The sequence below is a fragment of the Meles meles genome, chromosome 6 (genome assembly GCF_922984935.1).
Source record: "Meles meles chromosome 6, mMelMel3.1 paternal haplotype, whole genome shotgun sequence".
Taxonomy (NCBI): Eukaryota; Metazoa; Chordata; class Mammalia; order Carnivora; family Mustelidae; genus Meles; species Meles meles.
This window is the reverse complement of record NC_060071.1, coordinates 34369390-34381367: the sequence shown is the minus strand read 5'-3', so window position 1 is coordinate 34381367 and position 11978 is coordinate 34369390. Positions and strand designations below refer to the sequence as shown.

General features: G+C 53.6%; 1 protein-coding gene across 1 annotated transcript in view; it reads left to right on the top strand.

Annotated features, from left to right (window-relative positions):
* Window positions 1-4802: 4802 nt before the first annotated feature.
* CCDC33 (coiled-coil domain containing 33) overlaps window positions 4803-11978 on the top strand; it is a 101284-nt gene continuing 94108 nt past the window's right edge. The window contains exons 1-3 of the mRNA XM_046007110.1: window positions 4803-5112; window positions 6271-6635; window positions 6958-7077. Coding sequence (XP_045863066.1) covers window positions 4803-5112; window positions 6271-6635; window positions 6958-7077 — 795 coding nt within the window. The remainder of the gene's footprint in view (window positions 5113-6270; window positions 6636-6957; window positions 7078-11978) is intronic.

The following is an 11978-nucleotide window of genomic DNA, read 5'->3' as shown; positions in this document are numbered from 1 at the left end:
CAGCTGAGCGACCATGGGAGGCAAAGGTCGATGCTGCTGATGCTGTCAGAGACACTAGTGCGCCTTCCTTTCTGCTACCTCAGGAAATTTATCCCTTCTGAGCCAGGCAAAGAGGGGCTGTCAGGCAAGCCCAGGGGTCACGGGTGCAGCCCCAGCTCCTGCCAGCTAGAGGGCTGCAGGCATGACCCAAGACTCTCAGGACAGTGCTCCATGCCAAAGCCTGGAGCAGGAGGCCAGGAAGGGGAGGCTAAGCAGCTCGACGGTGCCAGAGACATGGAGACGGGAAAGTCTCAAGGTAGCCAGACCCCAGCCCACTATCAGTGGAGGGAAGAAACCAGACTTCTCATTTTGCCTTTACCAGTTACTGAGTGACCACAAAGAGGCTCTTTCCTGCTCTCGGCCTGTTTTCCTATCTGTGCGATGGAGAGGGGCTGCCATGGCTCACTTTACCAGTGCTGAGTCCAAGATTCTATCACCCCGTAGGCTTCTGGTGCTGTGACTCGAAGGGAGTAGGCCTGGGACTGTTCCATTACAGGGGGAGGGGGCAGCGGCAATAGGGGAGAGGCTGCTGGAGGGAGGAGGCTGGCTACTAAAATCACAACACTGGCCTGAGAATCAGGAGGCCTGAGGTCCAGGTCCATCCCTTCACTCCTCAACCTGATCTCTCTGAGCCTCTGTTTCCCCATTTGTAGAAGGGGATAATTGTTCCAGCACTATTGGGAGGATCCAGGAACACACAGATGTCCCTGCTGGGAGGATTCAGCTCTGAGCAGAGACCAGGGATTCAAGAGGGAGCTGGAGATGGCTCCTTGGGGATGGGGATGGACCCACAGGTGTCAACAGAGGAGGCCAAGAGGAGCCATTGTGGGAAGCAGGAAGGGACCCTCTGGGGTGGGCTAATTACAGGCCAGGCTCTTCTAGACAAAGCCAGCAGCTTCTGAGTCGCCATTCTTCCAGGGAGGAAAGAAGACTGGAGGGCTCCACTAAGGTTTTTCATGCTGGGGCCCAGGAGGGAGCCCTGGAAGTCAGCGCTGCTGCCTCCCATTTGCACTCACGCCCTGGCCCTTCCTGACTCCTGCAGGAGCCAGGCCTCTGCCTACAGTTTCAATCTTTTGAAAACCACAGAAGGTGGACTCAGGGAGGCAACTAGGAGTAGAGAGAATCCTGGGAAGGGAGTAGGGAACTGGTCCTGGTCTGCTACCCCGGGCTCAGTGTTTCCATCTGTAAAGTGGGAGTGCTATCCAGCCCTGACCTGATAAAATTCACTGAGGTTTCCGGACTCTCTTTGTGGAACTGAGGCCAGGACCAGAGGAGCCTGAGCATTAGGAACCACTACCTCCTACGGCGCCTGGGGGCTCAGTTAAGTGTCCAAATCTTGATTTTGACTCAGGTCATGATCTCAGGGTGGGTGGGATTGAGCCCCATGTTGGACTCCGTGCTCAGTGGGAGTCTGCTTCTCTCCACTCTATCCCTCTCTGTCCCTTTGCTCTCTCTCTCTCCTCTCTCTAAAATAAATAAATAAATCTTTTTAAAAAATCTTGATGAACAAAGAACAAAAAAAGAATCCCTACCTCCTGCCCTACTACTTACCCCGTCCTCCCTGCAGGGCACCAGGATGCATCCCTGAGTCCAAGCATGACTCAAGAGCCAAAAATGCTCTTCTGTTCTCTCACATGGAATCTAGTTGAAGTAGCAAAAGCACAATTTCTTACTCTTTTCCATATAAGCAAAAGCTGGGTCGGGTTTGTCCATACACTCATTTAACCTTTCATTCATTCATTCATTCATTCATACACTCATTCATTTACTCAATAATGCTTTAATGGTCCCCCAGGACCTATCCCTTGCTTGGCCCTGGCCTGGACACTCAGACATGATCCCTGAAGGAATATTCTGCCCAGCATGGCAAGTCATTATCTGAGACAGAAGGAGGAAGGCGCAGAGTGGGGCAGAGGAGGGAGTTCCAGACCTGGTTCCAGCAGGATGCATGGGGTGACAGCAGGTGTGGCTGGGTGGTTGGGGCAGAGGGACGAGCACCTGCAAAGGCAGGGGAGAGGAGACAAGGCGGGCCTGGCCTGGGGCAAAAGTAAGCCTCCCAGGGCATTAGGCTAAGTGAAATAAGCCAGTCACCAAAGGTCAAATACTGTGTGACTCCACTTAGATGGGGAGCAATCACATTCATAGAAACAGAAAGCAGAAGGCGGTTGCCAGGGGCTGGGGGCTGGGGGCAGGGAGGAATGGGGAGCCGTTGTTTAATGGGTGTAGAGTTTCAGCTTTTCAAGATGAGAAGAGCTCTGGAGACGGGTTGTACAATAATGTGAATGTACTTAACATTTGCTGAATGGCACACCTAGAAATGATTACGATGGTAAACTTTACATTGTATCTCTTCTGCCATAATTTCAAAAGGTAGCTATACACAGGCATTCCCCCAAAATGAGCCTTTCCCAGAGACTGAGTTGGGAAGGGGATGCCGGACGTGGGAGGGATGGGAGGCCCTTAAAACCATACTGAGACCACCATGGTCACCCCAGACCTCTTATAGAAAGTGGGAGGGAGGGAAAGAAGAGAGGAAAGCAGGAAGAGGGAAGTGTGGCATGGCTGGGGGTAAATCGACTAGAAAGAACAGTTGTGTTCGTGGGACCTGCTCGCAGAGACTTGGGGCTGGGTACAATGCAGAGGTTGGTCCCAGGGCAGAAGGGAGTGACTCCCATCTTGTGACATCTCTGGGGGTCACTTCAAACATGAAAGGGAAGAGAGCTGCTTTGGCTGAATCACTGAATCTCCAAGACCTTCGACCTAGTGGGGGCAAACCATGACCTCTAGACCCAGGCTGGTTGGTCAGGCCCAACTATTGAGGCAAAGGTTTCCAGGTGGCCTCTCTTCCCCCAAATGGCCAGACTCTGGGCTTTCCCACTATGACTTACAGAGTTGCAGACTGCCAGATCTGTGGGAAGACTTAGCACCCAACTCACACTTATGGTACAAATGGGGCCACTGACACCCAGAGAGGGAAAGGGAGCCACTCAAGTTCACGTGCAAGTCGGGTGACTAGAACTCTGGTCCTCTAAACCCTCATTGCCTCAGTTTCTCCTGGGGGGGAATCTGAAGGAACTGGATTCTAATCATTGCAGAGAAGCCTACCACATACACTGGGACTCTTGGTAGGGCTGGCCAATGATATCTTCAGACTGGCTATCTTTTATTTGATGGAAATGACACATTCCTGCCAAGGTGACTTCAAATAAAGTCTAGAGTGAAATCTATGCTAACCATACCTGTAGGTTTTTGGACTCCGAACTGTACTTGTGCAGTTTCAGGATACAGAAGCCCATGAGAGTATGAATTTCCATCTTCGATCCAGTCCGAGGACAAGTTTAGTACAGGAAAATGTAGTGATAGGTACAGATCTCAGCTCAGCTTACTTGCTAGCTGTGTGATCTGAGATTCTCTCAGCCTCAGAGTCTTCATCTGTAAAATGGGAATGATTATATCTACATCACAGAGCCACATAGAGTGCCTGGTGTGCCATAGCTGCTCAATGAAGAGTATCATAAATGATGATGATGATGATATTGGAGGTGAAGATGGTGGTGATGGTGATAATGGTGATGACGATAGTGATGGTGGTGGTAATGGTAGTGATGGTGACGGAAATAGTAATGGTGGTGATGATGGTGTTGGTGGTGATGGTGGTGATGGTGGTGGTGATGACAATAGTGACGGTGATGTAGTGCTGGTGATGATGGTGATGTGATGGTAATAGTACTGGTGGTAAAGATGATGATGGTGGTGATAGGATGTGGTGACGGTGATGATGATGATGGTGATGATGGTCATAGAGATGGTGATGGTGGTGATAGAGATGTGGGGAAGGTGGTGATATTGGTGGTGACGGTGATGATGATGATGGTGATGATGGTCATAGAGATGGTGATGGTGGTGATGGTAGTGCTGGTGACAATGGATGATACTGGTAGTGACCGAAATGGTGGTGATGGTGATGGTAGAGATGAAGAGTGAAGAGTGTTCAGAATTTCCCCTCTCTTATTGGGTATCAGCAGGACCCAGGCTCAGGAAGGATGGATTCCAGCTTGACAACTCTTAAGTGTAAGAAGCTTTGGGCTCTCTATAAAGTGAAGCTGTGCCCGATATTGTGAGTTTCGATTACAAGGTCAGACTGGCTCCAGAAGCAGGTGCTAAGGCCATGCTCCCAGAGAACAAACACTGTCCCTCTTCCCTTGAGACTTCCCCCAATTCACCAACTCTTGGAAATGAATAGGCATATAGAGAAAGGCTCTCCCAGAAATGGAAAGTCCTGAGAACCCCATACCCTGTGCTCCCCACACCAGTACTCCTCATCCCTGACCCTGCACAAGTTTTTCCACAGAATTATCATCTTCTAACATATATTATAATTTACTTATTTCCTCTATTTTGTGCCTGTTTCTATCTGTCCCAATCTCCCTCCCCCAATAGACGAGAAGCTTCAGGAGGGCAGGAACCTTCATTTGTTTCACTGTTGTATTAGAAATGCCTAAGATGGTACCTGGCACACATTAGATGCTCAATAAATATTTGTTGAATAAACAAAGGCTAAAAGGGAGGGATCAATGTCAGCCTTTGTTTCCCCATGACCGATCCAGCTTCCTGGCTTGTTACCTGGTTTCTCCTCAAACAAACAGAAAGGACTGAGGCATAAGGCTGAGCACCCAGTGTACATGCTTTCAGACTGGACTCCAGCTAGGGCCGTGGGAGGAAGGGGGCAGCGCTCAGCCTGGGGGTCAGTACCCAGCAAGTTCATGGCCTTCAGGGGGCCTGAACCCTGGGTCCCTGCATCCCTGCAGAGCCAGAGGCTGAAGGCTGAGGAGAAGATACTGGATCTGGAATTTGAAGTCTTAAGTGTGGGGTTTAATGAGGAGGGCAGATATGCCCTGCGGCTGACAGCTGAGAACCCCCTGCAGGCTGGCTCTGGGGCTGGCGTACAGTTGCAGGTAAATGACGGGGACCCCCTCCCTACCTGCTCTGTTGTCACTGATGTCATCGAGCAGCAGGATCCTGGCCAGAGCCTCACCCTCACCAGGAACAAGTTTGTCTTTACTTTGCCCAAAGGTACGAAGTACGGTGGTGGTTGCGGGGAGAGAAGGGTCCTATTAACTCCCGCCCCCACCAGTCAAGGACCTCAGGGAGGCTCAGGGAACCTGGAAGGGTCAGGGTCAGAACTTCAGACTGGATCCCAAAGTTCTGTCTGTGTGATCTTGGGCAAATGCCGATCCTTCATGAGCCCCTGCCTCCTTCAGTGTGACAGGGGGACACTGATGCTGGTCACACAGGTCGGGTGAGGAGGAAATAAAAGGACAGATGAGGAGGAGCCTGGGTGGCTCAGTGGTTAGGCGTCTGCCTTCGGCTTGGGTCATGATCCCAGGGTCCTGGGATCAAGCCCCCCATCGGGCTCCCTGCTCAGTGGGGAGCCAGCTTCTCCCTCTCCCACTCCCTCTGCTTATGTTCTAATTTTAGTATATGTGCTGCCAAAGCGAGCACTCCTGCTTATATTCTCTATCTTGCTGTGTCTCTGTCAAATAATAAATAAAATCTTAATAAAAAATAAAAGGTCAGGTGAGGAATGGCTTTGTAAATTTACAAGAGCTGAGTACCCAGCAGGTTTGGGGGAGTACCGCTGGATGTCACACTGAGTAACACTGGAGCCAGGGTCCTGAGTGCCCAGCCCTGAGCACCACTGGACTGCAGGTATGGGGGTGGGCAGAGAGGTGGAGACCCACGTCTGGCCTTCAGTAGTTTCCAGATTAGGTACAGAGGTGGGCATCTCAAACAGAGAGTAGCTAAGTGGTCTGGAAGGAGCAGAAGATCCATGCCTAGACTGCGAAGCCATGTAGGCGGGCTTCCTGGAGGAGGAGGGATGTGAGGGAACAGGGAAACCAAGTCCCAGGCCTTCAGGTGGCCAGAGATCAGGGACAGGTTGAACTCTTCCCTCCACGTAGCGATACTTGGGACCAAGTCAGCGGCTAAGAGCCCTCCCATCCCCGCACTGGTAGAGGGAGGGGTGAGAGGGAGACTTGGGCGGGGCGGGGGGGGGGTGCGCTGAGAAGTGTCAAGGCATCATCTGCTGGGAAAGCTTAGCGAAGCCCATTCCCACTCAAAGGGCAGGTCGCCCAGGTTTCCCCGAGGGCCCTGCCAGTCGTTCCTACCCCCACCCGGGGCAGGCAGGGAGTCCCCAGACCCCGCCGCTGACCCCACACCTCCCCTCTCCAGGGTTCTGCAAGAATGACTGGCAGCACGACGCGCATCTGCGGGTGGAGGCTCTGCGGCTGGGCAGGGTCTCAGGACGCCCCGCCCAGAAGGTGGGCGAGGCCATCTTCCCGGTCTTCCCGCGCCCGGACCAACCCCGCATGAACCTGTGGGCGCGGGAGCACGAGGACCTGTACCGCTACCGCGGCAGCCTGGCCCTGCTGCGTGCCAGTGCTGACCCCACGGCCCGCCACTGCGGGGGCCTGGCCTACAGCGTGGCCTTCCGAGAGCACCGGGGCCCTCAGCCTCCAGCCCCCAACTGCCCCCGGGGGACCGTCTCGCCAGAACCCGTGTCACCCCGCCCAGAGCCCCAGCTGCCCGGGCTGCAGGTGGGTGTTTGTTGGGACCCACCTCAGGTTCTGGCCTCCCCTATTAGAAGACCCAGAGTCTCTGATAAGCCTGACTGTTCCCCAATCCTACTGAGCAGAGCTGCAGAGCTTCCTAGGACGGCCTCAATCAGCTCTGGGGAACCCGCAGTGTGAGGGTGGAGGCAGGAAGTCTTAGTTTGAAGGGGATGACAGAAAAATGGGGCAAAGCTCACACAGAGAAGGGACACCACTGTGTGGGGTTCCTTTTGCCCAGTGGATGAGTGTCCCCTGAGAGCCTTTGGTCCCCAGACTCCATCTCATGTGTTGTTACTATGTTTTGAAGGAGGCCCGAAGTGACCACAAGACAGAAGTCTGTGTGCGTCCACCTTCAAACCCCTCCAGCTCCCACCATGGCCAGGAAGGACTCAGCACTGAACGCGGATCCTGGCAGCCTCAGACCCAAGTAAGAGAGTCCTGTCCTTGTCCAAGCCAAAGGAGGCTTTCCCAATGTGGTTGTTGTCTTGCAGCCAGGCAGTGTGTCTGATGAGCCTCAAAGCCAGCAGAGGCAAAACCTAGTAGAGCAAGCAGCAGCCCATTTCATGGGCAGTGAAACTGAGGATCGTGCCCCACGATGCTTGATTCCAATTAATACCAACTACGTTTCCTGGGGGACTCTACACGGGTGCGTGGGATCCAAAGCTAGGTCAGTCCCAGAGCTCACGGTGCCACCTAGCTGGAAGACAGTGGACACAGTGTGGCCATTGTATAGTCCTGTGAGGCGTGTGCTGGAAGGGGTGCTCTGGTGAGGGAGTGCATAGGCTGTCATTTGGGAGATGAGTCTTTCATTCATTCATTCATTCACCCATCAGACATTTAAGTGCTGACTCTGTCAGACCCTCTACTAGGTGGGTAAGATTTCGGGATGCCAGTTCCAGGCTCTGGGGAGGGTATTCCAGGAGGAGGGACCAGAATAAGCTGGCCGGGAAGAGGGAAAGGGTCTAGCTGGCAGCAGGAGTTGGAGCTGAGGTTGGAGCACAAGGCACCTGGCTTTTCCTGCAGCTCCTCTCAGGCAGTGGGCAGTGCCGTGGTCTGGAGCTGCCGTGGAGCCCAGGGTAGTGGGCTGATTGAGTTCAGGGAGGGCTGATGGGCTGGGGAAAGGGGAGATGATCAGGGTAAGATGGCAAAAGAGCAAGGTGGATATTTGATTCAGGAGGCAAGGGGGGAGAAAGTTCGGGAGAAAGAGACACCATGAGCTGTGTTTAGACAGAGATCTGGCAGCACGTGCCTGGAGAACTAGAAGGAACCCAGGGGCCAGTTTCTCTTGTCAGGTCTCAGCCTGTTACGTAGACCCCAGGTCTCAGCCTGTTACAGGGACCACTTTGGCCACTGTTCATTCATTCATTCAATTCATTGGTTAGTCCATTAACAAATACTGGTAAAAAAAAAAAAAATGAACAAATGCTTCCAACACCTACTGTAGGCTGCGGGCTGAGAACACTGCTTGCGAGGCAGTTGGAACTTCCCTGGGTCCTTACATTCTCCTCTCAGACTCCAACCTCCCTGACTTCAGGCCCCTGGCCCCTCTGTCCTAGTTTGTCACGAGGCTAGATACACACACCAGAGGCACAGAGTTCAGGGAGAAGTTGTCCCCTGCTCTCTGTGACCAGCCTGAGCCAGCCCCCACCCCCACCCCACAGACAGTTTGCTTGGGGGTGGCGGGGCGGCTGCAGGGAAGGGGGGCCTTGGGGTGGCACAGCCATCCTCGGCAGCTCTAATTTCTGTTATTTAATGCCATCATCTCCCTGCTATTCTCCCTCTTAAAGTGTCAGATGTCTGCTTCCACCAAGACAAGAAAATGGCTTTCAAGGGAGAGGAAAATAGCTTCCCTCCTGGGGGGTCAGCAATCACAACCCTGAGGAGAGGGCCAGGAAATTGGTGGGGGACAGACAATGTCGCGAGGTCCTTCAGAGGAAAGGGGCTGCCTTCTTTCAGCTCAGGTGAAGGAGGAAGGCGGGCACATTTCTGGAGCTGGGACTTGGAGGCTCAAAGTCACAGTTAGAAGGACAATGGCAAGACTGGGGCTGGAGCCGCAGGCAGTCCTGCCTGCCTGTGGTCCGCTCCCTGGGGAAGTGGTTGTGGCCTAGAACCACGGGGATCCTTGAGGACCCCCCCTCCCTCCCTTCTTTGCAGATGGGGAAAATGGAGACCAGAAGGGAAGGACTTCACCCAGCTCCCTTGGGCTCTCAACTGAAGAGGCGATAAAGACAGTTAAAGGTGGGGGTAGGGTGAGTGACGAGAAGAGGCAGTGAGCTGGAAGGATGGAGAGAGGAGACTGCATTCATTGCATTCAGTTCAGGGCCAGGAATGGATTTCTGGGCTCAAGATCACTTCCTCCAGGAAGCCTTCTCTGCATTGATTTTGTTCCTTCCAAACTATCTTCAGTCCTGTCTGCATCAGGCATTTCAACCATTGAATCTATTCAATTTACAGTTTTATTGTAAACTCACAAGTTGTTCTCCAACTTGTGTATCAGTTTTTAAACCAGAAGTGATCATGGTCATGGGATGAAAGTGGAGTAAGGGGCAGAAGGCAGGGAATTAGGAATGAAATGATCAAGAGGGAGCCGGTAGCAGGAGGCAGGGCTGCAAGGGAGTGTCAGTGACTGACTTTGACTCTGAACCACCGTGCTCCTCAGCCACAGCCCACAATATTCAGAGCCAAAAATGACACACCAAAGCTGGCCACAGCATTTCCACAATCCCGAGACTCTGCCGGGACAATCAATCCCCCCACACTCACATTATGTGGACAGTGAACACCTTCCCTTCTCCAGTCCTCAAGTTTCCCCCTGTGTGCTGTGGGGCGAGGGCATAGCCCCTGCAAATATTCCCAGCGGGTACAGCCCAACTCCAGGATAGAGATCACTCCCCAGGCCCCTGACCCAGGGATGGGAGACTGGGGCTCACAGGCAAGGGCTACGGGGAGGGGGTGGGGGAGGTCTCCTTGTGCATGGGTCTCGGGGTTCTTAGTGACTTCCTTTCTGGGCAGAGTTCCACCAGACTCATCCTGTCCTCTGACACTCCCTCATCCTCTTGCCAGGTTTAAGACCACATGGCTGTGCCACCCTAGTACCCCCAAGGCCTTTCTTCCCCCAGAGTAAAAGGGAGTTTATCTGACCAGAATGAGGGTGGCCTGTCCGGTGCTGGGCAGAGAGGGTCCCGGAAGGTGAGGGAGGCAGCAAGGAGCAGGCCACAGTGTCAGGTCGTGACTCCGGCTCAATTTTTTTAATGGGGGCACAAGGCCTCCTGGGGGGTTGGAGGGCAGGGGGAGGCCACCACAGCCTTGGGCCTGAAGCTGCAGAGCTCTCAGGGGCCGCGTCGCTCTACCTCTCTAAGAGATCCTGAAGGTTTAAGGACAAATTCCCACAGGCAGAGCTGTTCCACAGAGAAGTCTTGGGCTGGAAATTCCGAGTGATGAAATTTCTGGAAACATGAACTTAAAAATGCCTTGCTTATAGCTCTGGGAGCAGTCCTGGGGGCTCCTTCACTCTGCAAGCTAGCGAGCATCCTCCCACTGGAGCGGGAGCTGGGGAGGAGAAGGTGTGGGGGCTCCCTCCCCCCACTCCTGCCCTGCATTTACCTCTTCCAAACAATCACAGTTTTGTTTCATGGAAACGATTCTGTTCCCCAGGAGCCTTTTAAATGACGCTTTCAAGGGTCTTTTTTCGTATTCTTTCCATTTAAAACACCTTTTTTTTTTTTTCCCTTTTTGCCCCGGAGGGGGAAAAAAGAGAAGAAAAAGCTAATAAAGCAATCACCAAATGCTGAGCACCTGGCTCCAAGCCTGTGGCTTCTGACTGTGGCTTTGGCTTCAGCAGGCTGGGGCTTTCATTAAGGAGAAGTAGAGGGGAACGGAGCTGTCAGTGGCTGGCCCCGCCGGGTCCCCTCTGCCCTCTGTCCTTACACCTCTGGTTTCGGATCTCTCCCTTTGTTCCCTCCCTCCCAGTCACTCTCCACCTCTCCTTTCTATTCTCCCCTCCCACACCCTCTCCGATCCCCAGGATCCCCACTGGGGCAACACTCCAGGCCGGCACCCTCCCCGTCCTCAGCACCAGCTTTCTGCCTCAGGCCAGCGCACTCCTTGTCTTCACTCTCCTCCCCTCTTTACTCTTTTAAATTCATCGTGCCTTTTATGGCTCACTATTGCAGACACGGTTTCTATTGCCCTGGAGACTGGAATGGTTCAAGCCACAATGTGGATTTCATTAACTTTACTGCCCCGTTCATCTCATGGTGGGGGTGGAGATCTGGCCTGGTGGGGGGACCTGGGCACCTCTTTACTCCCTGTGTTCCTCCCTTTGCTCAAGCCTCTTCGCCTCAGTGTCAGAGCTTTGGTGCCTAGAGAAACCTCCCCTTCTGCTACTCCCTCCCACTTCTCTGCTGGAGGAGGATGCCCAGGGCCCATTTCACAGGTGGGGAAACAGAGGCTCCAGAAAGCAGTGCTCCAGCTGCTACTAAGAGGTGGGAGGTGGGAAAGGTGAGAACTGGTTAGACCTGCTGGACCCCTCTGAGGCTATTGTCCCTAGTCCCTCCATGCGGGGATCCCCCTGTCGCCCCTCCTCCTCCCTCCCTTCTGGAGCTCCATCAAATACAGGGGATTGGAGCAGGTCAGCTCCTCCTTGCAAATGAGGCAGTTTTATAGGCTTTAGAAAAACACTCCGATTGTTCCCTCAATTACCCTGAGCGGATTGAATATATTAATCTCTCTCTTAACTCGAGTGAGACTTGGCTGCTGCCCCTCCCCCAGCCACCAGCACCCCTCTAGCGGCTCTTGGCTGGAGCGCTGGAGCGACTCCCAGCCCCTGGCCTTCCTGGCCCTGGGCAGGTCAGCCTGGGTCCAGACAGCATGGTCTTGTTGCACACACGCATGCACACAAACACACACACACACACAGGCGGACAGCTGCTTTATGTTTCTCTATCAATTTTCATTGATTTCCTCCTTTGTGGCTATTTGGAAGAGCCTTTTCCTTGAGTAAACTTGATGGGGGGCTGGGGGGAGGAGGATGGCAGGCAGCTCCCCCTTCTGCTCCTGTGACAACTGCCTCCAGCTTAAACACACTGTGCCTCAGGCAGCTGAGCCCCCGTTAAAAGCTACCTGAGGTTTCCCTTTGTAGCTCGATTTTCTTTTATTTCAGGGGAACAAAGGCTCTGTCAAGGCGTTCCCAGAGAGCGCTGTCACCCACACGGGGAGGGGTGCAAACCCACATGGGGAGGGATGCAAACCCTGGGCTGCCAGTGATGGAGGGCTGAGGCTGCAGGAGAGGCAGGGTTGGCTGGAGCTGGCCCAGGGGCAAGGACAGGA